The following is a 27,220-nucleotide window of genomic DNA, read 5'->3' on the forward strand; positions in this document are numbered from 1 at the left end:
CAGGCTTTGCAAGCAAGCACCTTTAACCACTGAGCCATTTCCCCGGCCCCTGTTTGCTTTGTTTTTGAAGCAGGGTCTCCTTCTAGCTGACTTGCAATTCACTCTGTAGCCCAGTCTGGCCTCAAATTCCTGGTGACCCTCCTACCCCTCAGCCTCCTGAATGCTGGGATTAAAGGTGACAGCCACCATGCCTGGTTTAGCCTCACTTCCAACCAGGTGATCTCTTCCGGGACCGAGGGAGGGTCTTTCCTGAGGGCAACTCCAGTCTCTGCCCTATAGAGCAAAGTTGCCGGTTACTTAAAATGGACATTCCCAAGGCCCAGCCACTGGCCTTTTTATAGGGTGAGTCTCTTGGGGCGGGGGTGAGGGCGTCACCGGTAGCTGCTGTTTTCTCACCGCTTCTCATTTCTGTATCCTCCTGGGAAGAAAGACAAGAGGTGACCGGGAAGTCCCGTTTTTTATTTTTCAGATTCCTCCCGGCATTGGCAGTTCTGGAGCGCCAAGCCAGGCCAGAAATGAGCGAACATTTAGCAAAGGGGCCGAAATGAGAAAAGGAGAATTCTGGAGGAAGATGTTACTGCAGTCCAGTGTATCAGTGGAGAAGGTGAGCTGCGTTGGGCTCGGGAGGGGCACTCAGGCTGTGCTGGGTGGTGCGAGCCGAGGAGCCCGGCAGTGAGGAGGGTTCTGCATTCAGGGCAGGTGCGCCTGGCATTTCTCGGGGAAGGGCGCAGAGGCGGTTATGGTTATGAGGCAGGGTTGTCTAGGCAGGGAAGCAGAGTCCCTGCCTAGCTAGGGGATGTGGAGGGAAGTGGCATTTCCTGACCCGCTGTTAGAAGGCCCCGTGTCTGAGATGGTATTTTGTAGGGGGTGAAAGTGGGGTTGGCTCATCTGTTTCCATCGCTTCCTCCTGTATTTGTCTCCTTTCTGACCCGGACCCCTCACCTGGCTCCAGGGATAGGGACATTTAAGAGCAAGGGACACGAGGTCCCCCTCAGAGCTGGCTTGTTATTTTGGGTTGGAGAGCCAAGAATGGTATTCCCACCTCAATGTTCACTTTTAAGGAAAAAAAAGAAACAAAAAAGAACAACAACTTTAGCTGGGCGTGGTGGCGCACGCCTTTAATCCCAGCACTTGGGAGGCAGAGGTAGGAGGATTGCCGTCAGTTCAAGGCCACCATGAGACTGCATGGTGAATTCCAGGTCAGCCTGGGCCAGAGTGAGACTCTACCTAGAAAAACTGAAAAACAAACAAACAAACAAAAAAGAACAACTTTAAAAAGTAATTATGCTAGCCATGTGTGTTGGCATACTCCTTTAACTCTGGCACTTGGGAGACTGAGGTAGGAAGATCACATGCGTCTGAGGCCAGCCTGGCCCTACAGAGTGAGTTCCAAGTCAGCCTGGGATAGAGTGAGACCCTACCTCAAAACAAGCACAACAATAAATAATTATGTTAAGGATGGTAGACACTGGTTAGTTGCATATGCTGTGATAAATAGCTTTTACCCATGGTCATACAAGTCATCCTGATTAAAAACTCAGTGAGTCTCATATACACACACACACATCCAAATAGAAGAGGGACTGGTTGGAAAGAAGGGATTCAGTGGGTGAAGTATGCAGGGGAAACGAGAAGGTAACAGGAAAGGATTATGATCAAAATATATTATATACATGTATAAAGATTGCCAGGCTGAGGAGGTGGCTCAGGAGTTAAAGGTGCCTACTTTCTTGCAAAGCCTGCCAGCCCAGGTTCAGCTCCTCAGTACCCACATAGAGCCTGATTACACAGTAGTAGCCCATGTGTCTGGAGTTCATTTGCAGCAGCAGGAGACCCTGGTGTGCCCATACATACACACACTCTCTCTTGCAAGTCAATAAATTAAAAAATAGTCAATAAATAAAGACAAAAAAGTAATTTTGCTAGTTAACAATACGAAAAGAAGATGAGTAAAGAAAAACTAAAGATACCTTATGTCTCATTCACCCCACCTTATCCCACTCTCAATGGCTGTAGTGCATTGCTAACACACTGGCTTTAGCCTTTGGACTTCTGGTGGACCACCACTGTAGCATATAGCTATGCCTTCTGCCTGGCCTATGTGTGTGTGCGTGCACATGCATGTGTGCATGTGCATGTGCATGGAATGGGAGAGAACCCAGGCCTGGCTTAAATGTGCCATTTTGCATCCAGTTTTAACACCGGTGCAATGGCTCCTTTAACTGCTGAGCCATTTCCCTGGTTCTTGTTCTAGTTTTTGTATGTGGTATTAGATAAGGCTCCAACTTGATTCTTCTGCATGTGGGTATCCATTTTTTTTTTCCCAGAACGATTTGTTGAAATTACAGTCCTTTCCTCACTGAATGGTCTCAGGACTTACTAATTCCACTGATTATCTATGTGAAGGCTCATTTTTGGGATTTGTGTATTCACCCATAGATCTTTGTGCCAGTCAGTTCCACATGGTTTTGTATTTTATTTTTATTTATTTGAGAGCAACAGACAGAAAGAGAAAGAGGCAGATAGGAAGGGAGAATGGGTGTGCCAGGGCCTCCAGCCACTGCAAATGAACTCCAGACCCATGCGCCACCTTGTGCATCTGGCCTATGTGGGTCCTGGGTAATCAAGCCTTGAACCGGGGTCCTTAGGCTTCACAGGCAAGCGCTTAACTGCTAAGCCATCTCTCCAGCCCCCAGTTCCACATGGTTTTGACCACTGTAGATTAGGATTAAGTTTTGATACTGGGAAGTATGAGTCCTCTAGCTTTGTTCTTCTTTCTCAAAAATGTCTGGGCTACTCAGGGACCCTTCACACTCCATACAAATTTTAGGATGGGCTTTTGTATTTCTGCAAAAGAATCATTGGGGGGCTGGGGAAATGGCTTAGTGGTTAAGGCATTTGCCTGTGAAGCCAAGGACCTCAGTTTGATTCCCCAGGATCCATGTAAGCCAGATGCACAAAGAAGACATATGTCTGGAGTTTGTTTGCAGTGGCTAGAGGCCCTGGCATGCCCATTATGTCTTTCTCTCTATCTGCCTCTCTCTCAAATAAATAAATAAATAGATAAAATATTTTAAAAGGCATCATTGGGTTTTTTAGGAATCTGTAGATTGTTTTGGGTAGTATTGACATTTTAACAGGATTAAGGAACATAGGACTAACTCTGTAAACACAAGACATATTTCCATTTATTTGTCAATCTCCTCCTCCTCCTTCTTTTTTTTTTAATATTTTTTTGTTCATTTATTTTTTCAAGAGAGAGACAGAGAGAGAGAGAGAGAGAGAGAGAGAGAGAGAGAAAGAGAGAGAATGGGCGTGCCAGGGCCTTCAGCCACTGCAAACAAACTCCAGACGCGTGCGCCCCCTTGTGCATCTGGCTAACGTGGGACCTGGGGAATCAAGCCTCAAACCAGGATCCTTAGGCTTCACAGGCAAGCGCCTAACTGCTAAGCCATCTCTCTAGCCCCTTCTTCTTCTTCTTCTTTTGAGGTAGGGTCTCTCTCTAGCCCAGGCTGACCTGGCACTCACTCTGTAGCCCAGGCTGGCCTCAAACTCAAAGCAATCCTTTTACCTCAGCCTCCTGGCTCATTTAGTTGTAATTTTTGAGCAATGCTTATATATTTTTTTTCTTTTTTTTGAGCCCACTATGTAGGCTTTGAACTCTTGGCGATCCTCATACCTCTGCCTCCCGAGTGCTGGGATTAAAGGTGTGTGCCACCACACCTGGCTTGTATTTTTCATTATATAACTCTTTCACCTCCTCAATGAAGCCAATTCCTTTGCTTTGTTCTACTGATGTCATTGTAAATAAAATTGTTTTTGTCATCTCCTTTTCAGAGTCTTCATTGCTAGTATATAGAAATGCAACTCCATGTTGCTAGGACAAACATCCAACCAGACACAGCTCATGGGAGGAAAGGGTTTATTTAGGTCCATCAATGGTAGAAGAAGCCGGCTCCCTTCCATAGATCCAAGCAGAGACACCATTAGCAGCTGGCATCACAAACCTGCCAGAGCTTAAATTGCCCTGAACATACCTAGTAGGGCTGGGCTCAAGATCCGCTCCCCAAACACACCTTAGGGCTTGACTCTAAAATATTCTCTTAGTGACGTCTCTTCCATCTGGCCTTCTGGAAACTCAAGTTACAAACCTAATTCTTTTTTTTTTTTTTTTCAAAGTAGGGTCTCACTCTAGCTCTGGCTGACCTGGCATTAACTCTGTGTTCTCAGGGTGGCCTTGAACTCACAGCAATCTTCTTAGCTTTGCCTCCCGAGTGCTGGGATTAAAGGCATGCACCGTGCCTGGCACAAACTCAATTCTTTTTTTTTTTTCGAGGTAGGGTCTCACTCTAGCCCAGGCAGACCTGGAATTCACTATGTAGTCTCAGGGTGGCCTCGAACTCACGGTGATCCTCCTACGTCTGCCTCCTGAGTGCTGGGACTAAAGGCGTGCACCACCACGCCCGGCTACAAACTCAATTCTTAATCAAAACACCTTAGTCTATGGGGCCATACATTCAAACTACCACTAAAATTTTTTTTTGTTTTTGTTTTTTCAGGTAGGGTCTCACTGTAGCTCAGGCTGAACTGGAATTCACTCTGTAGTCTCAGGGTGGCCTTGCACTCACTGTGATCCTCCTACCTCTGCCTCCTGAGTGCTGGGATTAAAGGCATGTGCCACCACTCCTGACTTGAGAATCATGAATTTGAGACCTTGACACACCACCAGTTTTCTCTCTCTTTCTTTTTTCTCTCTGCCTCTTGCTTCCTTTCTTTAAAAAAAAAAAAAAGAAAAAACATTTTATGGGGCTGGAGAGAGGGCTTAGCCATTTAGGCATTTGCCTGCAGAGCCAAAGGACCCCGGTTTGGTTCCCCAGGTCCCATGTAAGCCAGATGCACAAGGTGGCACATGCATCTGGAGTTCATTTGAAGCTCTGGAGCACCCATTCTCTCTTCCTCTCAATTTCTTTCTTTCTCTCTCTCTCAAATAGATAAATAAAATATATTTTAAAAACATCTTATATTTTTAATTTTGTTTATTTATTTATGAGAGAGCAAGTGAGAGAATGAAAGTCCAAGGTCTGTAGACACTGCAACATGTGTACTGGGTAGTTGAACCTGGGTCCTTAGGCTTTGAAGGCAATTGCCTTAATCACTGCACAATCTCGCCAGCCCGAGATCATTTTTACTTTTTCGAGGTAGGGTCTCATTCTAGCCCAGGCAGACTTGGAATCCACTATGCAGTCTAAGGGTGGCCTCGAACTCACAGCTGTCCTCCTACCTTTGCCTCTCAGATGCTGGGATTAAAGGCGTGTGCCACCATGCCTGGCCCTGGATCTTTTAATAAACCTTTCTAGTCATGCACTATGGTGCCTGATGCCTCTGTAGTCACTGAGGACAAAGCTGTAGTTATGGTAAAGACACCATTCCCTGCCCTCAGAGAGTTCATGGTCTAGTGTGACACTCCTCCTGAACTACTAGGTGGGAAGGGGCATCTTGGGAAATGGGGAAACCAGGTGGGTGTGGTGACTTGTCAGGGTCTCTCAGCAGTGTGTGACAGTGGCTAGAGTAAGCTGCATCTCGTTGCTCCACTGAGTGGGGCCTACTACCTCTCTTGACTACCCCTGTTTTAAGTTTTCAGTATCAGGGATGTATTCCCTGCCCATGGAGCGGGCCTCCAGTTCAATTAGAGGGCTGTTGGTTTCCCCCATAACAGACGTGCCACTATTGCACCTGTTGGCTCATTTGGCCTGGCTGGCCAATTATAAGGCTTGCAGTGTCCACTGATGACTATCTTCACTGGTGATTTCTTTCTCTCCCATTAAACTGCATGCAGAATGACTTCTTCCAGCTTTCTGTCAGCTGGTCTACATGGAGGAGGTTATCAGCTCAGATCCAGCAAGATTTCTCAGTGGCCTTGCAGCCCAAGTATATGGAGTCTTCAGCAATAGGGTCTTACCATCTCTTCCTGGTGGGAAACCAAGGGCCTTGGCAATGGCCTGTAATGCTTTGGGGGCATCAGGGGTCTCCCTGGCCAACAACTCACTGGAAGATATCCCATCCCTACTACCTCTCTTGCACAGATAATCTTCCTGCAGACCAGGCCTCGCTTGCCCCACACTGCTGCCATGCTGAGCAGCTGCATCGATGGCTACATCTATGCCTGGTCCATCCACGGGAATGGAGGCCTGCTGGGGAAGTTCCCTGTGGACCCTGATGACATTGGGAATGTTGTCGTGGGTGCCATGGCCACTGATGAAAATGACTGGATTCTCATCACAGGGGACTGTAACGGAACCATCAAGGTGAGGAAGAACTGGCACTAAGATTGGGGATGGTGCCATCCAGGCTTCTGATCACCTCTGTGCTATGTATGTGTGGCCCTAACTTACCTCCTACTCCCTCTGGGTGCTGGGTTCAGGGTAAATGGTGTGTGTGTGTGTGTGTGTGTGTGTGTGTAGGGGGAGCAGGATGGGTTAGTTAGGAGTCTCTGGCTCTAGCATGTCCATAAAATGAGCCAGGGGATTATCAAAGACCCTTCCAAGAAGCCTCCCAGGAGAGTGCTCTGCTCCATTATCCTGTTCCTCAGGTCCTCATCCCCTGGCCACCTGTCTTACCTGTGATCAACCATCTCACGGGTGCTTTTGTGCTTTATGGTAAGACTTAAGACCTTCTTGAGCATGGTGGTACACACCTGTAATTCTAGCACGATGGAGGCAGAGGTAGGAAGGTTTAAGGATCACCATGAGTTCGAGGACACCCTCAGTCTACAGAGTGAATTCCAGGTCAGCCTGGGCTAGAGTGAGACTATACCTTGGACCCCCCCCCCAAAAAAAAGAGTATCTTCTCCTTCTATGACAGTCACACCCCCTGTGCTTGCTGTCCAAAAGATCTATCTCAAAAGACCCTAAGCCCCCCTTCTGTGCCTGAGAGACTATTTCTCTAAGAGGTGTAAGTTAGAACCTCTCATGAAGTGAAGAGGCATCGTCTGTGAAGACCCCAGAATGAATTTTGGACTGGGTCCAAGGGGTGCTAGACCACTTACTCATGCTTTGTGCCTAGATCTGGGATATCAAGGGTTACTGTGCATTTGTTGGCCAGCGACCACTGCAAGCCAGCGGGATGAAAATCTCCACAGAGACGGTGAACAAGTTCCAGCTCTTAATTCCTCAACATCTCCAGATCAATGTCCCCTACTACCTTCCCCAGAAGGAGGAGGTAGGAAGCTTGTAGGAGGGTTGCTTAGCAATGTGCTTTTTTTTTTTTGGTTTATTTAGTTAAATTAATTAATTGATTAATTATTATTTTTATTTTTGAATTAATTAATTAGTTAACTAATTAATTTATTTTATTATTATTATTATTTGGTTTTTCAAGGTAAAGTCTCACTCTCGCCCAGGCTGACCTGGAATTCACTCTGTAGTCTCAGGGTGGCCTTGAAATCACAGCAATCCTCCTACCTCTGCCTCCCAAGTACTGGGATTAAAGGCTTGGGCTGCCACGCCCGGCTAATTTTTTAATTATTTTAGAGAGAGACACACACAGAAAGACATACACACGCACACACAGAATTGGTGCGCTAGGGCCTCAACCATTGCAATCGAACTCCAGGCATTTGCACCATCTAGTGGGCATGTGCGACTTTGCACTTGCCCCACCTTTGTGAGTCTGGTTTACGTGGTATCTGAGGGTTGAACATGGGTCCCTTAGGCTTCACAAGCAAGCACCTTAACTGCTAAGCCATCTCTCCAGCCCCCACCCCTTTTTTGTTGAGGTAGGGTTTCACTCTAATGCAGGCTGACCTGGAATTCATTATGCAGTCTCAGGCTGACCTCGAACTCACAGTGATCCTCCTACCTCCACCTCCCTAAGCGCTGGCACTAAAGGTTTGCGCCACCATGCCCGGATAGAAATGTCCCTTTGAGACCCACTAAGGAGCCAGGACCATGGTTCCCTACTGAAATTACGAGTCTCTCATACTTCCTTCCTGTTGTCTGGCTTAATGCGGGAAGAAAAAAAAAAAAAATCTGTGAGTCAGCAGTCACCCCCAGGGGGAAGGGGGGGCGGATTAGTGGTAAGAGTGCTAGCTCACATGCACGAGGGCCTGAGAGCACGTGATTTGCCCTAAGTCCATGTCCCCGGCTCTTACATAGAGAGCTGCGTGGAGCCGCACACACGCATAACCCCCGTCCTGTGGGGAATGGAGACTGAGCAATCACTGTGGCCACTGGTCAGGCACTCTGGTCCACAGTGGCAGCTCCAGGTTCAGTGGAAGCATTTTTTTCAAGGTCCCACGAGGAGGAGTGATAGAGGAGGCATACCGTACATATACCATACGTACCACACAGTGAAGGAACACCAAGATGGGGACCCCACACTCTGCCCGGATATGGCGACACCCCAAATCACTCACGAGAAGCGGTCTTGATGCAAACTGCAAGAGGATTTTATTCCAAGCACGCTGGGGCCCACAGTTGTACACCGCGCAGGGGTAGAGGACTGCAGAGCCCCGAATGCAGAAACGGGACAGTTTTTATAGGGTTTCTAACAAAGCCTGTGCATTAGACCAATCATTTTTTTAACATCAGGAGCCCGCGGGGTGCGAGCCAGTCAGTTTGTGCCACTCCATAGTTTCTAAGACAATTAGTTTAATTTGTTCAAGCCCCTCGTGGACCAATCAGTCTCCTATGACCTTGGTGGTCAGCATTTGCGCAGGTCCTTGGGTGGGAGTAGCAGAGTGTGGTATCAGTCTCCTATGACCTTGGAGGTCTGAGGCAGGCTGCTACAGCTTATTGTACGGGCTACTAAGGCTTACGGTGGGCTACTAAGGCTTATGGTGCAGGCTATTTACAGAAACCAAATAAGTGGTTCACTTCATTACTCATTTCCCATCCTTGAGGGCTATCTCATGCCCTTTTTACCTTTAAGGCTGCACATAATCTGCCTTCTTTTAGGAACAGTAGGTCTAATCCCCTCCGGTTTTGTAGGACCACTTCGGATAAGGAGGTCAGGGACTCCTCTAGATTACTAACAGATTTCTCTAAAGCTTGGAGATCCTCATTTATGACAGCATGTAGTTCACCAAGCCCTCTTTCTAATTGTTGTGGTCCCGTGACCAGGGCTGTGGTCCCTGTCCTCACACTGGCGGTTATCCCTAAGCCAAGTATGACTGCTAGGGTAAGGGTTACAGGCTCCCTTTTGGATCGGGTGGGATGATAGTCATATTCATCGATGACTACTTCCTCAGGATGGTAGTAAATACGGGGGACAAGCTGGACCATTATACAGAAATTTTTGGATGGGTTAAAAACTGAGGTAGAAACACAGGGAGTTAGCCCAGTATCACATGCCCACCACCTGTTATACCCTGGCACTAGATATTGGTTGTCTGAGGTCTGACTATAGGTCAGAGTAACATTACAAAGATGTTGGTGGGATGGGGGCCCTTTCCTATACATGCCCCCTTCCTGAGACCTCGGGGAGAGTCAACTTGTTTTTGGTTCCTCATGAACACCTGCTATTATGTTCTTTAGTCATATTAAACTCTCCCATAGTTGCCATCCCCTCATAGTAGGGTGGTCCTGAGGATAAACAAAGCCAGCAGGCAGAGGTAACGTTGGTGTTGGTGGCATTTATGGCAAGGAAGGCCCCTTGGATAAGGTTAAAGAGCCTCTGTCCTGTCCCATGTGGGGCTTCCGAGAGTGGGCTAGTCAAAGGGGTTCTAGTGGTTGTTATGCGACGGATCTTGGCTGCCACTGTGGGTGGGAGCTTGGGCAATGCCACTTTAGGGGGTCCCTGTTCTACTAGAACTTTATTAGATCCTACTGGTCTTGGGGTGGGAGGCTCTATCTTAAGTCGTATAGTAAAGGTTATCCCATCCTGTCATATAAAACCTGAGTCCCCAGGTTTTTCCTTTTATCCAGTCTCGGGACTTTCGACCTTGGGGGGTGAAAGAGATGCTGAGAGGAACTGCTTTTTTTCCCATCTAATCCTTCCTGCACAGTAATCAGGTCCCAGGAGGAAACTGGGTGCCAGTAGGTATTGCCTGTAGTCTCACAACCCCAGTATTTACAGTAGAACTGTTTTATCCCTCCACAACTTCGTTTAGAAGTTCAGGGGCAGACATAAAATGGAGTATGCTGCATCCTACGTTGGGCTGGCCCAGAGCTGCACCCCGGGTTGTCTGCCATGTATTGGCCTTGAGAGACGACTCCTTGTGTGAGTGCCCACTTAGCCATATGAAAGTGGACTTCTCTGGGGACCTCCTCTGGGGTGAGCTCTGGGATATCCAAAAATTCTGCCCCAGCTACCAGGGCACATACGTCTGGGGTCAGGACTGGCCACCAAGTCCAGGGGGGCGCTTCTCTAGTTGCAGTCCCTATTATATCCCCCGTTTGAGAAAGCACTTGCCAAGTCAACTTTTGGGGGGCATGGGGATTGGAGGCATCACCTAGCTGGAGAAGGAGAAGCCACATGGCGAAGCCAAGTTTAAGGGGATTGTCTGTCCTCTCGGCTTGCCATTCGGGGCCTGGTGGCGGAGCGGGCTTGACGTGAGATGCGTGGATGCAGGTGGGTATTCCTTCAACTTTCATGGCCGTTAGAGTGGTCAGTAGGATGAGGTAGGAGCCCTTCCACCAAGTCTCAAGGTTTCCTGCGCGGTGGCGTCTGACATAGACCGAATCTCCCACCTGGAAACGATGTGGGACCTGTAAGTCTCCTTCTCCTGAGTAAGCCTCCCAGAGTCACTTCCATGCTTGTTGTCTCACCCACTCGAGCGCCTTGAGCCTAGAGAACAGAGGCTGGGAAAGCGGCACATCAGTACTATGTATAGAGGTTATTTCTACCCGTGGAGGAGGCCCCCCGTATAGCAATTCATAGGGGGTCAGTCCAAATTGTCTGGGTGTGTTTCTAACCCTAAAGAGCACAAGGGGTAGGAGAGCTATCCAATCATTAGCGCCAGTCTCTGTGGTCAATTTGGTGAGGGTCTCTTTAATGGTTCTATTCATCCTTTTTATCTGTCCTGAACTTTGGGGTCTGTATGCACAATATAATTTCCAATTGATCCCCAATATTTTGGCCAGTCCTTGACTTACCTGGGCAACAAAGGCTGGACCATTGTCTGATCCTATTACCTTGGGTATCCCAAATCTTGGGAAAATTTCTTCCAGTATTTTCTTAGCCACCACGGTTGAGGTTTCTTTCTTGGTAGGATAAGCCTCTATCCATCCTGAAAAAGTATCTACAAAAACTAGTAAATACTTATTACCATACTTAGCTGGCTTTACCTCAGTGAAGTCCACTTCCCAGTGAGCACCTGGGCTGTCTCCTCTTAGCCTCTTCCCAGGAGGCATTCTTGAGGGATTAGCATTGACCATCTGGCAAGGTACACAATGCTTGACTACTGAGCCAGCTATCTTTGGCAACCTCAGAATATGGTAAGGAGACGTCTGCAGCAGTTTTTGTAGATGTTTGGCCCCCAGATGGGTTAGGCGGTGTATTTGTTGAACGTACTCTAGTCCCTTCACTTGAGGTAGAATCTCTTTTCCCTCTGAAGTAAAACAAGCTCCCTCCGGAGTTTCGGAGAACTGGCCTAACTTTCTAACTTCTTGCCAATCACCTGGGGTATATCGTTGCTCACGTTTTTGGTTCTTTGGCTTTTCTATTATGGGTAGAAGGCTGACCCCCTGGGCAGCCTGCTTGGCCACTCGGTCAGCCATCTGGTTCCCTTTGGAGATAAAATCTTTGGCTTTTCGGTGGCCAGGGCAATGCATAATGGCCAGTCTTTTGGGTAGATGTAGAACTTCTAGCAAACTTAGAATTTTTTTTTTTTAAATTTCTTTCCGTGCTGAAGTAAGTAGCCCTCTCTGTTTGTAGATGGCCCCATGTACTTGTGCAGTAGCAAAAGCATACCTGCTGTCCGTGTAGATATTCACAGATTTTTTCCTTCAGCTAGTTGTAAGGCCTGTGTGAGGGCCATGAGCTCAGCCTTTTGTGCTGAAGTTCCTTCTGGCAGACTGCTGGCCCAGACTGTTCGTGTTCCGTCTACTATCGCCGCCCCAGCCATCCTCTTACCTTCTACAATGTAACTGTTCCCATCTGTGAACCAGGTTAATGTTCCTCTGGTCAGTGGGACATCTGTAAGATCCTTTCGGATCCCAGTTTCCTCAACCAGCAGTTGATGACAGTCATGAGTCACTGGCTCATCAGTTTCTTCAGGCAGAAGGGTAGCGGGGTTGAGGATGGCAGGTGGGGCAAACGTTATCCTGTCGGTGAGGAGCAGGCTCTGGTAGTGAGTCATACAGGCGTTAGTCATCCATCGGTCTGGGGGCTGCCGGACAATGCTCTCCAGGGCATGGGGGGCAATGACAGTTATCCTCTGCTCTAGAGTTAGTTTATCAGCATCTTTGATTAACGTGGACACTGCCGCTATGGCTTTTAGACATAAAGGCCATCCACTAGCCACAGGGTCAAGTTTCTTTGATAGGTAGGCAACGGGTCTTCTCCATGGCCCTAAGGATTGGGTTAGGACTCCCTGGGCTATCCCCTTACGCTCATCTATGTAAAGGGTGAATGGTTTAGTCACATCAGGGAGGGCTAGGGCAGGCGCACTTAATAGTGTCTTCTTGACGGCATCAAATGCCCCCTGGTGTTCAGAGGTCCAAGTGAATTTTCCTTTCTCTTTAGTTAGTGGATAGAGGGGGGTTGCTAGGGTTGCAAACCCTGGGATCCATAGTCTTCAGAACCCAGCTGTCCCCAGGAACTCTCTAACTTGTCTGGCCGTAGTTGGAACTGGTATTTTTATTACAGTCCTCTTTCGTGCCTCTGTCAGCCATCTTTGTCCATCCCGCAAGGAGTACCCCAAATATGTTACCTCTCTTTTGCATATTTGGGCCTTCTTAGCCGAGGCTCGGTAACCAAGGTCAGTCAGCTCCAGTAGTAACGCTTTTGTACCTTTTAGACAGTCCTGTTGGGTAGCTCCTGCCAGGAGTAAGTCATCAACATATTGAAGGAGGGTTACCTGGGGGTGTTGAACTCTAAAATTGGCTAGGTCCCTGTGTAGGGCTTCATCAAAGATGGTTGGGAGTTCTTGAATCCCTGGGGCAACCAAGTCCAGGTGAGCTTCCCAGTCCTTCCTGTGTCTGGGTCTCTCCATTCAAAGGCAAAAAGAGGTTGGCTGTCCAAATGTAATCTTAGGCAGAAGAAAGCAACTTTTAGATCCAACATTGTATACCAAATCCGCTCTGGTGGGAGGGCACTAAGGAGGTTGTAAGGGTTTGGGACAGTTGGATGTATGTCCTGTACTCTTTTATTGACTTATCTCAAGTCCTGTACTGGGCGGTAATCATTGGTTCTGGGTTTTCTAACTGGCAGTAAGGGAGTGTTCCAGGGGGACTGAACCGGTACCAGAATACCTTGTTGAATCAGTCTTAGGATATGGGGCCGAATTCCTTCTCGGGCCTCTCGGCTCATGGGATATTGTTTGACTGATACTGGTGTAGCATTGGCTTTTAGTTGAATGACCTGTGGGGGTACTTGTTTCGCCAAGCCCATGCCCGCAGTTTCTGCCCAGGCTTGGGGAAATTGTTCTAACCAGGGCTTTAGGTCTTGATTAGGCTCTACCGGGGGAGAGTATAATCGATATTCATCATCTCGTTGGAGAGTCAACACAGTGATGGGTTGACCTCCAGCAGACACTTCTGGTTTTTCTGATTTGAAGGAAATTTGAACACCCATCTTGGTTAATAGGTCCCTACCAAGGAGGGGCACTGGACATTCAGGAATGACTAACAATGAGTGGGTTACCCGTCCCACTCCCAGGTCAACGGTTTTTTGGGTAGTCCATGAATATTGCTGTTGTCCAATAGCACCCAGCACCCAGGATTTTTTATCTTTTAGCCCTCCCAGTGGTTGCGAGAGTACTGAATGTTCAGCGCTAGTGTCCACGAGGAATTTGACTGGCTTCCCCTCCACCTTCAGAGTTACCTTGGGCTCGGGGAGGGGCTCCGAGCCCCGTCCTCCCTAGTCTTCATCTTTTCTAAGGGTTAGGACCCTAGGTCCTTTGCTGTTCTTCTTAGGGCAGTCTCTTGCCCAGTGCCCTTTCTCCTTGCAACAGGCACATTGATCTCTATCAAGTCGGGTCCTGTTGCCCAGGTTTCCTATCTGCCTAGGGCCTGTCCTAAATTTTCAAATATTTCTCTCTCTTTCTCCTTTTTTTTCTACCACTGTGGCCAGGATCCTGGTCAGATTTTTCTCTTGTCATCTATTGCACCTATCCTCCTTTTCCTCTGTCTCTTTCTCACATCTCTCCTCGTGTTCTTCTCTCTTTCTTTCTTTCCTTTGCTCCTTTTCCTCTTCTGTCTCCCTTTTGTAATATACCTTTTCTGCCTCTTTTACTAAATCACGCAGCTCAGCTTCCTGTAATCCCTCTAATCTCTGAAGTTTCTTTCTGATATCAGGATCTGACTGTCCTATGAAAGCTAATGTTACTGAGCCTTTTTGAATCTCAGAGGTGGGGTCAAAGGATGTGAACCTCCTACATGCTTCCATGAGCCTCTCAAGAAACATTGAGGGAGACTCCATTGGCCCCTGCATCACCTCTGTCACCTTGGCCAAATTGGTGGGCCTTCTGGAGGCACCTCGGAGACCCGCCACCAGAGCCTGGCGATAGATTTTTAAGTTCTCCCTACCTTCAGCTGTATTGTGGTCCCAAACAGGGCTAGTCAGAGGGAACCCCATGTCTATCTCATGCTGCAGCTGTGTGGGCCGCCCATCGGCCCCAGGGACATATTTTCTGGCCTCTATTAAAATTCTCTCTTGTTCCTTGGTTGTGAAGAGTGTCTGCAACAGCTGTTGGCAATCATCCCAAGTAGGCTGATGAGAAAACATAAGAGACTCCATCAGCCTCGTGAGGCATTGGGGTTCCTCTGAAAAAGGGGGTTGGTTAGCTTTCCAGTTACAAAGATCTGCAGAGGAAAAAGGCCAATATTGGAGGGGTTGTAGTTGGCCCCCCCAGCATGGGAGGACCTGCCTCGTGTAGCGGCAGTGTTACAATTCCATTTGCTCCCTCCAGGGTAGCATCTCTCTGGCTCTGCGTCCTTGCGGCCGGCCCTCCCATTTCCAGGGGCTCGGGAGGGGCGGAGGGAGGAAGCTTGGGCAAGCTGGGAGGTGGAGGCTTGGGGAGGGCAGGGGGCGGAGGCTTGGGGAGGGCGGAGGGCGGAGTTTCGGGAAGGGTGAGGGGCCCTCTCTCGGCTCCTGGGACTAGGTAAGGGCGGGGAGGGGTAGGCTGAGTCTCCAGCCAAGCCAGAGGCTCCTCAATCTCGGGATAGATGCGAGGGGGAGGTCTGGCTCCCTCAGGAGAGGGCTTTTTTGCATTTTCGAGAGTCAGGACTCTGGAGCTTGAGTTCCTTGGTTTATTCAGCCATGGCCTGACCCACGGCGGGGGGTTGCCCATCAAATCCTTCCATGTGAGGATATAAGCCTCCTGGTTGGGACGGGAGCCTGACCCATTCTGAAAAATAATATCTTTAGCAGCCAGAATAGTCTCGGAATTAAAGGTTCCTTCTGATGGCCATCCGACCTCATAAGTTGGCCACTCAGGGGCACAAAACGTTTGCCAGGGTCTCCTTCTAACCTCAACTGACAAATTATTGGCCCTAGACTTAACTTCAGTCCAATGGTCAAGAGTCAAGCTAAGGGGCGTTGTCACCGTCTGTCCCATTTTAGAACTATAGACAAAGACACAAAGAACAACAACACACACAACTGAGACTAACAAATCCAGACACCAGTGACACGTCCGCGTCTTCCACAAGCAGGCAAAAGAATCGGATGGTCGCGAAGGAGGAAGCTTCTGCTCTAACAACAGAACTCAGTCCTCTGACCGACAGTAGGAGACTACCAGGCATCCCTGGCTCTCCTTACCTCCCAGGGCGACCCCCAGGGTGGCAGCCTGTGATCCTCCTAGCACGTCTGCTGATCACGGCCCTCTGGTCCTTTACGGCCCTAGAGGATGGCTGCAAATCAAACCAAGCCAAAAGCGTGCATCCCAGAAACCAGATACTCAGAACGAAAACACCGGCTGGCACACATTCACTCCAGAGGGGGCCCCCCTTACCTCCAAGTCGGTTCTTGGGTGTGTGTGTGGGGGGCCTTCAGATCCCGGACAAGCCCCCAATGAAGGAACCCCAAGATGGGGACCCCACGCTCTGCCCGGATATGGCGACACCCCAAATCACTCACAAGAAGCGGTCTTGATGCAAACTGCATGAGGATTTTATTCTAAGCACGCTGGGGCCCACAGTTGTACACCGCGCAGGGGTAGAGGACTGCAGAGCCCTGAATGCAGGAATGGGACAGTTTTTATAGGGTTTCTAACAAAGCCTGTGCATTAGACCAATTATTTTTTAACATCAGGAGCCCACGGGGTGTGAGCCAGTCAGTTTGTGCCACTCCATAGTTTCTAAGACAATTAGTTTAATTTGTTCAAGCCCCTCGTGGACCAATCAGTCTCCTATGACCTTGGTGGTCAGCATTTGTGCAGGTCCTTGGGTGGGAGTAGCAGAGTGTGGTATCCATCTCCTATGACCTTGGAGGTCAGCATTTGCGCAGGTCCTTGGGTGGGAGTAGCAGAGTGTGGTATCCATCTCCTATGACCTTGGAGGTCAGCATTTGCGCAGGTCCTTGGGTGGGAGTAGCAGAGTGTGGTATCAGTCTCCTATGACCTTGGAGGTCTGAGGCAGGCTGCTATGGCTTATGGTGCAGGCTACTGAGGCTTACAGTGTGGGCTATTAAGGATTATGGTGCAGGCTATTTACAGAAACCAAATAAGTGGTTCACTTCATTACTCATTTCCCATCCTTGAGGGCTATCTCATGCCCTTTTTACCTAGTTTTATATTAGGAGTGGGCTCTGATATAATGAGAAGAGGGATTCTTTTTTTTTTTTTTAATTTTTATTAACATTTTCCATGATTATAAAATATATCCCATGGTAATTCTCTCCCTCCCCACCCCCACACTTTCCCATTTGAAATTCCATTCTCCATCATATTACCTCCCCATTACAATCATTGTAATTACATATGTACAATATCAACCTATTAAGTATCCTCCCCTGAGAAGAGGGATTCTTTACTTGCTTCCAACAGAGAGTAAAGCCTGGAGTTTGAGGTATGCAGGGGCCCGCTTAAGCTCCCTTTGGAGCGTGATAGTATTTCTGAGCTTCTGAATTCTTGGGCCTTCCAACAGCACACACAAAACGCTCATCACCGACCACTAAGACATAAGTACACATGTTCCAAATGCACCTAGTATACACTCATGTGCACACATACATGCCCACATACCTCCCTCCATGTATGTTTATCATTGCAGTAAGGACTCTGGAGTTGCAAAGTTTGGAAATTTTTTTTTTTTTTCCAATGAAAAACAAAATCCTCCAAAGGTTTATTTCAGCAAAGGAAAACATTTCCGTCACCATACACCCTGGTCCATGTCCTCGGTCCTCTACCCCTGCTCAAGTAGCACTCAGTCGACTCCTGGGGAGCTCTTTTGGTGAGCCAACTCAGGTACAAATCTCGGGACGCAAGGGTGCGAGCAGGCTTGGGTGTTCGCCGAGTGAATGGGCCTCAGGCGGTGACTGTCGGCGTGGTGGCAGGCAGCAGCCAAGAGCCGTGGCACGTCTCCACAGGCTGCCCACCCGGAGCAAAGTTTGGAAATTTGATGATAGAAGTATGTATGCGCTTTCTTTCTTTCTTTCTTTCCTTCCTTCTTCCTTCCTTCCTTCCTTCCTTCCTTCCTTCCTTCCTTCCTTCCTTCCTTCCTTCCTTTCTTTCTTTTGCAAGGTAGGGTCTCACTCTAGCCCAGGCTGACCTGGAATTCTCTGTGTAGTCTCAGGGTGGCCTAGAACTCACAGCGATTCTCCTACCTCTGTCTCCCATGTGCTGGGATTAAAGGTGTGCACCACCATGCCCAGCTGCGCTTTCCTTTAATTTAATTTTATTTGTATTTATTTGAGAGCAATAGACACACAGGGAGAGAAAGAAGCAGAGAGAAAGAGAGAGAGAGAGAGAGAGGGAGAATGGGTACACCAGGGCCTCCAATCACTGCAAACGAACTCCAGATGCATGTGCCACCTTATGCATCTGGGTTACGTGGGTCCTGGGGAATTGAGCCTCAAACCGGGGTCCTTAGGCCTTACAGGTATGTGCTTCACCACTAAGCCATCTCTCCAGCCCCTGCATATGCTTTCTTCAAAAATTCATGTGCTTACATAGTTCAAAATCACTTGATGTCTACCTGGTAAAGCAAATGAAGCTCTGAGTGCTGGGATTAAAGCAGTGTGCCACCATGCCTGGCTGAAGCTCCTTTTTTTTTTTTTTTTTTAAGCACTTTATGTTTATTTATTTGACAGAGAAAGGGGGAGAGATAGAGTGAGAGATTGGGTGCACCAGGGCCTCCAGCCCCTGCTAAGGAACTCCAGATGCATGGTCCCCCCTGTGCATCTGGCTAACATGGGCCCTGAGGAATTGAACCAGGATCCTTTGGCTTTGGAGGCAAATGCCTTAACCACTAAGCCATCCCCTCCAGCCCGGAAGCTCCTTTTCTTTAGATCAGGATAAAGCAAAGGGAAGCCAGAAAGTGATACCATTATGTACTTACACCAGAATGACTGAAACAGAAAGACATGAGCAAATGTTGGCAGGGAACGCCCCCTGCTGGTAAGAACAGATGGTGTAATTTCTTCCCCGGGGTGATTTTACAGAGGCTACTAAATCTGAGTGTATGCATGTGCCTTGAATGAGCAAGTCCATTGTAAGAGCTCCTCATTGACCAGTAAGACATAAGTAGGCATGTCCCAATAAAAATAAAATATTTTGAATTAGTAGGATAGCTTATGGCTCACGGTATACCTGAAAAATATAACATAGTAATATGCAAAGGCCTCCAAGATATATGATAACTCTATTGGAAGCACCCAGTACTCATCAGCATGAGACTGGGCTCAGTGGGGTGCTCATACAGTACTCCCTACTGAGAACAACTGATCCACATCTATTCCCTGCAACATGAGTGATTCTTCAAACACCTAAGAAGTCAGATCAAAAGCATACATGTTGGGCTGGAAAGATTGCTCAGTGGGTAAGGTACTTGCCTTCAAAATCTAAGGACCTGCGTTTGATTCCCCAGTACCCATGTGAAGCCAGATTGTACATGTGGTACATGAGTCTGGAGTTCATTTGCACCTGGCCTGGCCACTTACTCTATCTGCCTTTTTCTCTTTCTCACATTCTCTCAAATAAATAGCTAAAATATATAAAAAGAAATATAAAGTTTTAGACAGTAAATATGACTTACTAATCATGAAAACTGTAAATGTTTACTGAAAACCTTAAAAAAACCCAACATGTTCTGTGCGTGGTGGTGCACACCTTTAATCCTAGCACTCGGGAGGCAGAGGTAGGAGGATCGCCAAGAGTTCAAGGCCACCCTGAGACTACATAGTGAATTCAGGTCAGCCTGAGCTAGAGAGAGATCTTACTTTGAAAACCAAAAACAAAATAACAACAACAAAAAAATGTATGGCTGGGCATGGTGGTGCACACCTTTAATCCCAGCACTCAGAAGGCAGAGGTAGGAGGATCACTGTGAGCTTGAAGCTAGTCTGAGACTACATAATAACTTCCAGGTCCACCTGGGCTAGAGCAGGAACTTACCTTGAAAAACAACAACAACAACAAAAATAAAATAAAGGGGGTTGGAGAGATGGCTTAGAGGTTAAGGCACTTGCCCGTGAAGACTAAGGACCCAGGTTCAATTCCCCAATTGCACAAGGAGGAACATGCATCTGGAATTTGTTTGCATGCTTTTTAGTTCCATTTATGCAAAAAACCCCAAAACAGATAAAATGAATCCTTATTAGAAGTGACTGTTTTGGTGGGAGGAGTGGAGTGGCTGGAAGAAATGTTGAGGGGTCTCTTGTTGTTGTTGTTGTTGAGGGGACTTTTGGGATGACTGAACTCTGTTTCATTAGCTGGCCTCATCACCTACTTGTGTTTCATTAGTCTATTCACACTTAAATGCATTATTCACATATATATAGACAACTTCCTTTTAAAAATATTCTTATTTATCAGAGAGAGAGAGAAAGAGAGAGAGAGAATGGGCATGATGTCAGGACTTCTAGCCACTGCTAGAGAACTCCAGATACATGTTCCACTTTGTGCATCTGACTTTCTGTGGGTACTGGATAATTGAACCCAGGCTGACAGGCTTTGCTGCAAGCAAGTACCTTTAACCACCGAGAAATCTTTCTAGCTCCTATGTATATATAACTTTCTGTGTTTGTATTGTACCTCAGTGAAAGTGAAAAAGCACTCAGGCAGTATAGATAGGCTTATAGCAAAAAGTGTGAGTCCCACTCTTGTCCCCTGCAAAAGTTTTTCCCTGTAGCCCCTTTTATTGTTATTTTTGATTATTCTAGTATTTTATACAAATGCAAATATGGGAAGTTAATCCCCCCCCCCCACCCCCGGCTTTTCTTTTTGGTTTTTTGAGGTAAGGTCTCACTCTAGTTCAGGCTGACCTGGAATTCACTATGTAGTCTCAGGGTGGCCTCGAACTTTCTGTGATCCTCCTACCTCTGCCTCCTGAGCGCTGAGATTAAAGGCGTGCACCACCATGCCCAGCTTCTTTCCTGCATTTCTTATACCCCACTCCAGGTAGGTTGTCAATTGTTAATCCAGAGGGGAATAAAGCAGACTTTGACAAACAGTACACTCCTTGAGCACTCAGTCCCCTTCAAAAGAGTCTACGTTCTTCCTGTTGTCCTAATGCAGATCAGCTAGCCCAATCTCAAAGGTTGTAATCTCTCAATTGCAGCTGAATGGGCATCAGTTCACCCAAAATTTCATTTTTCTGTGCCATATCTCTCTGCTCACACCAGTATGTTTCTACGCAAAGCAACCCTGCACAAAATCTCAGGACACAGGTATAACAGCAAGCCTCTCACACAAACTACTTATAGCTCAGTCCAGGCAAAGCTCTTTCTCACCCTCACAAGCCAAACCTCATAGTCCACAGTTCTTATTGAATTCAGGTCTTTTAACTCTGACCAGAATAGTTCATCAAGCTGTATACTTATAGCACTGCAGGGTGTCTCTTAGGCCAAGGTTTCAAATCCTTCCATCCCTCTTGAAAATCAGCTCCAAGAGGCCAAAGCCACACAGTCAGGTGTCTAGCAGCAAATGACACCACTCCTGGTACCAACATTACTGTTACAGTCAGGTTTTTCATTGCTGGTAGAAATCACCCAACCAAGAGCAGCAAGTGGGAAAAAAAAAGGGGCCTAAATTTGGCTTATTGACTTGAGGGGAAGCTCTATGATGGCATGAGCAGAGAGTGTTTTTTTTGTTTTTTTTTTTTTTTTGAGGTAGGGTCTCACTCTGGCCAAGGCTGACCTGGAATTCACTATGTAGTCTCAGGGTGGCCTCGAACTCATGGTGATCCTCCTACATCTGCCCCCCCCCCCAAGTGTTGGGATTAAAGGCGTGCGCCGCTACACCCAGTTTAGAGGAAAAGCTTTTAATTTTTGGTGGTTGAGTCTGCAGTTACTTTAGGATTTACCACACTTGGCTTCTGTTGTGGGGAGACATTCTTCCACCCCTAATCTCTTGAGAATTTTTATCATGAAAGAATGTTGGGGGCCGGGCATGGTAGCACACACCTTTAATCTCAATACTTGGGAAGCAGAGGTAGGAGGATCATGGTGAGTTCGAGGTCAGCCTGAGATTACAGAGTGAATAGAGTTATCTCCAGATCACCCTGGCTGACAGTGAGGCAGTGCCTCAAAATACATATGCAAATTCATAACAGTGATACATCACATTAACGAAATGAAGGATAAAAACTACATGATAAACCCAGTAAGTAGATAAAAAGCATTTTATTTAATTTTTTAAATTGTTTATTTATTTATTTGAGAGCAACAGACAGAGAGAGAAAGAGGCAAACAGACAGAGAGAATGGGCGCGCCAGGGCCTCCAGCCACTGCAAACGACCTCCAGATGCGTTGCGCCCCCTTGTGCATCTGGCTAACGTGGGTCCTGGGTAGTTGAGCCTCAAACTGGGGTCCTTAGGCTTCACAGGCAAGCGCTTAACCGCTAAGCCATCTCTCCAGCCCGATAAAAAGAATTTTAGAAAGTTCCAATATTTTTTTTTTTTTGCATGTGCATGTATGTGCTGATGTGGACCCATGTGCTCTCCTGTGGCAACCTGTGGGTTGACATGCAGAAGCCAGATGACTCGAGATAACCCCCTCTATCACTCACCTGCCTGTTTTTCCTTGCAACCAAGTTTTTACAGATTCCAGAGCTCATCATGATCCTAAAATTAATATGTAAATGCAAGGGATCTAGAGTAGTTGAAAGAAAACAAATGAGGTTGTCTACATAGAGGCACTTTATAAATAATACAGACATGGTATGGTAGTTTGAATGTATGTCCCCCAATAGACTCAAGTGTTTTAATTATTTTTATTATTATTGGTTTTTCAAGGTAGGGTTTCACCCTAGCCCAGGCTGACCTGGAATTCACTATGTAGTCTCAGGGTGGCCTCGGACTCACAGCAATCCCCCTATCTCTTTTTCCCAAGTGCTGGGATTAAAGGTGTGTGCCCCCACGCCTAGCTCAGGTGTTTTATTAAAAAGCTTGTCTCCAGGGTTGGGGTGATGGCTTAATAGTTAAGGTACTTGCCTGTAAAGCTTAAGAACTCATGCTCAAATCTCCAAGTCCCACGTAGCCAGATGGTGGTGATGCAAGCATGCAGTGTCACACATGCACACAAGGGGGCGCATTCCTCTGGAGTTTGTTCACAGCCAGCTGAAGGTCCTGGTGCGCCCATTTTGCTCTTTCTCTAAAACAGTAAAATAAAAATAAGTAAATAAAAGCTTATCTCCAACCACCTGGCTGGAGGAGGTGTTACTGGGACGGATCTGATTTCTAGCCTAAGGTATGTACATTGCTCAAGCTCTCTGCCTGGGTTCCCCTGCTGTTTGGCTGCCAGGGTTGTTCCCCCCCACCCCCTTGCTTGTGGTGCTGTTGGTGGTTTCTTTCTGTGTGGATCTGTGAAAGGAGGCCTTGGATCTGCAAGCCTGAAATAAATCCCATTCCTCTCATAAACTGTATCTGATTTGGAAGTTCATCCCAGTAGTGTGGAGCTCACTACAACACATGGGTTAAAAAAAAAAAAAAAATTTCAAGTAGAGTCTTGCTCTAGCCCCAGGCTGACCTGGAATTCGCTATGTAATCTCAGGCTGGCCTCGAACTCATGGCTATCCTCCTATCTCGGGTGCTGGGATTAAAGGTGTGTGCCACCACGCCTGACCCAACTTTTTGGTTTTAAGACAGGCCCCTGAGGGCCACAGAAGTGCTGGGACCTTCCAGTGGTTACTGAACAAGTTAAGGTGGACGTATCCCAAATTTACTCACTGGCCCATGTTCTAGAGCTTTCCCACTGGATTCTGATTGCCTTAGATGGGCCTGGGTGATGGTGTTAGTATAAGCAGATTTCCTCTATTGTCCTCTACAGGTTGTGGATGGTCAGACCATTTCTCTGGTTCCTCCCAAGCTCCTGATTACCTGGAAAGGCCATCTGGAAAGTGTGGCAGATATAATGTATGTGGACAACTTCCAGCTGATTATCAGTGCTGGCCAGGACCACGATGTCAAGGCTTGGAAACTGTCTGGTGAAGCCATTGGTACAGGCCCTACTAAAACATACCCATACTCCATGGCCTTTCCTGGCCCTGTCCCTGAGAGCACTGGCATGAACGTCACACCCTTTAGGGAGGGGATTCAGGCCACAGCAGCTGCTTTTGCTCAAATGGTGGTATAGGAGGGGAGTCTGTCCAGTGGCCACTTGTCTATCAGCCATCCATCCACCCTTCACTCGTCCACCCAACATTGTTTGCATTGGAGTCTTTTTGAAAATCATGTATCCAGTAGTCTATTCTTCTGTATGTCTTTTTAAAATTTGATTTAGCTGGAGAGATGGCTCAGCAGTTAAGGCACTTGCCTGCAAAGCCAAAGGACCTCGGTTCGATTCCCCAGAACCCATGTAAGCCAGATGCACTAGGTGGTACATCTGGAGTTCATTTGCAGAAGCAGGAAGGCCTGATGTGTCCATTTTCTCTCTCTGAAATAAATAAATAAATACAATTAAATTAAGTTAATTAATTTATTTGTTGAGAGGGAGAGAGAACGGGCATGGCAGAACTTCCAGCCACTGCAAATGAACTCCAGATTCACGCCCCACTTTGTGCAGCTGGCTTTACATGGGTACTGGGGAATTGAACCTGGATTTTTAGGCTTTGTAGGCAAGTACCTTAACTGCTGAGCCATCTCTCTAGCCCTGCAGTGGATTTTTACTCACTTGCCTTTCGGTTCATGCACGTTGTCTTCCTCTGTTCACGGTCTGATATTAAATTGAATCTGTCAACTCAGATCTTCACTGAGAAAATCATACGCACATATACACACGTATGTACGTATGTTCTAGAATGTCCATTCAAGTCTTTCTTACAGATCGTATTGTGTTATTATCCTATTTCCTCCACACATTTTATTTTGCTCTATCCGTCCATCTGGCACCGAATATTCACTCTAGGGCCGTGCACGCACTATGCAAACTCTCTGCCATGCAGCTACACCCCCAGCCTACTTGGCACTATTTATGATACTTATTTTGAGCTGTTTTGATTTATACATGTTTTTATTCATCACTCAAGTAAATATTGACCTCCTACATTGTGGACTCTACACTGTCAGGAACTGACAAAAACACACACAAAGGTGAGGCAATTTCCTGCCTTCTGGAGCCTTCAGTGGAGAGAAAAGGAAGATTTAAGAAAAAGACAAAAGAAAATAGGGGGATGGCTTAGCGGTCAAGGCATTTGCCTGTAAAGCCAAAGGTCCCTGGTTTGATTCCCCAGGACCCAGGTTAGCCAGATGCACAAGGGGGCGCATGCGTCTGGAGTTCGTTTGCAGTGGCTCGAGGCCCTGGCACACCCATTCTCTCTCTCCCTCTTTTTCTGTCAAATAAATAAAATACAATAAAATATTTAAGAAAAAGAAAATAGGGCAGCAAATGGTTGCTAAGCAATCATGGACTGGAACAGAGGAGGAAGGCCCAAGGAGGCCAAGGGGAAGGTCACGTTCTAGCTGGTGCTGCTTAGAAGATGCAACATTATGAGGAAAGAGGTGTTAGGAGAGCAGGCGAGGCTTAGAAGACAGGGCAAAATAAGTAAGGAACAAAGTTAGCAAGTCCCGTGGCCCAGGAATTGGTTCAACAATTCACAGCACTGAGTAGCTGTGAACGATGCTGGTGACGAACACCTCACAGTGTTTGCTGGTGTGACAGAAGCCACTTCGCGTGACCTGCCAAGTGCCAGCACCGTGGTTACATTACTTCTCACCTTCACAGTGATGCTCGGAAGAGATGCCATGGGTTCTAGTCCACATCTTACCCTCAGCTTATTTGACCCTCAGAAAAAAGGAAAAGAAAGTAGTCAAGCTGCGATCAGAATTTCAGTCCCAGCAGCTTCTAACCTTTGCCACATGTCGCTGCCTCTTTTCTATCTTATTTTATTTAGTGACAGTTCTTATACGTGTATGTGATGTGTTTTGATCTTAACTCCCTCCCATTTCCTTCTCTTTTTCTCCTTTCGCCGAACCCTTTATTCTTCCCAATTAATCCCCCTTCTACCTTGATATCTTGTGTGAGTGTGTGCCAACTACTGAGTTGAGTGAGGGCTGCTGGCATGAAGTTTTATAACTCCAGTGTCCTAATCATTTAAAGGCTCTGTCTGCTTCTTTTTTTTAAATATATATTTTTGTTCATTTTTTATTTATTTATTTGAGAGCGACAGACGCAGAAAGACAGGTAGAGAGAGAGAGAGAGAGAGAGAGAGAGAGAGAGAATGGGCGCGCCAGGGCTTCCAGCCTCTGCAAACGAACTCCAGACGCGTGCGCCTCCTTGTGCATCTGGCTAACGTGGGACCTGGGGAACTGAGCCTCGAACCGGGGTCCTTAGGCTTCACAGGCAAGTGCTTAACCGCTAAGCCATCTCTCCAGCCCGGCTCTGTCTGCTTCTAACATCTACTGCTTTCTTCTTGTTGTTCTTCTTCTTCTCCTCCTCCTTTTTCTTCTTCTGCTTTTGAGGTAGGGTCTCGCTCTAGCCCAGGCTGACCTGGAATTCACTATGTAGTCTCACAGTAGCCTCAAACTCATGGCGATCCTCCTACCTGTCTCCTGAATGCTGGAATTAAAGGTGTGCGCCACCATGCGCAGCTTTAAGTATGATAATTTAAACATATAGACTTACCACCATGCCCTACTATTCCTTCTTTTGATTATTGGTTCCATTTGTCTGCTTTTTGAGTGTCATCTATGTCAACAAAACAAAACGAGACATTTCTGGACTTTGTGAAAATGGTCTGTGAAGAGTGAGGTTCATATTCTTCCCCTCAGAGCATTTATTCATTTTTTTTAAAATTTATTGATTTGAGAGAAAGACAGTATGGGCACACTAGGGCTTCTTGTTCTGCAGGTGGACTCCAGACACATGCACCAAACTTTTTTTTTTTTTTTTTTTCTGGCTTTTTGTGTATACTGGGGAATCAAACCTGGACCAGCAGGCTTTGTGAGAAAGTGCTTTTAACCACTGAGCCATCTTCCCAGCCTATTAGCACTTATTCTTTGTTTTTCTTTCTTTTTTTTTAATTTTAATTTTTAATTTTTATTAACATTTTCCATGATTACAAAATATATCCCATGGTAATTCCCTCCCTCCCCACCCCCACACTTTCCCATTTGAAATTCCATTCTCCATCATATTACCTCCCGATTACAATCATTGTAATTACATATATACAATATCAACCTATTAAGTATCCTCCTCCCTTCCTTTCTCTTCCCTTTATGTCTCCTTGTTTTTCTTTTTGAGCATTTATTCTTTTTTTTGGTTTTTGTTTTTTTTTTGTTTTTTCAAGGTAGGGTCTCACTCTAGCCCAGGCTGACCTGGAATTCACTATGTAGTCTCAGGGTGGCCTCAAACTCACAGCAATCCTCCTACCTCTGCCTCCTGAGTGCTGGGATTAAAGGCGTGCACCACCACGCTCAGCTTTGAACATTTATTCTTTTTTTAAAAATTTATTTATTTATTT

At 46.9% G+C, this 27,220-nt stretch overlaps 1 protein-coding gene across 1 annotated transcript in view; it reads left to right on the plus strand.

The window, feature by feature from the left end:
* The window catches only part of Efcab8 (EF-hand calcium binding domain 8), an 85,745-nt gene that overhangs the window by 52,944 nt on the left and 5,581 nt on the right, over positions 1-27,220 (plus strand). Inside the window, 4 exon segments of the mRNA XM_045157053.1 lie at positions 431-604; positions 6,084-6,305; positions 7,063-7,218; positions 23,587-23,755. Of these exon segments, the coding sequence (XP_045012988.1) occupies positions 431-604; positions 6,084-6,305; positions 7,063-7,218; positions 23,587-23,755 (721 nt within the window).

Source organism: Jaculus jaculus, chromosome 8 (assembly GCF_020740685.1).
Source record: "Jaculus jaculus isolate mJacJac1 chromosome 8, mJacJac1.mat.Y.cur, whole genome shotgun sequence".
Classification (NCBI taxonomy): domain Eukaryota; kingdom Metazoa; phylum Chordata; class Mammalia; order Rodentia; family Dipodidae; genus Jaculus; species Jaculus jaculus.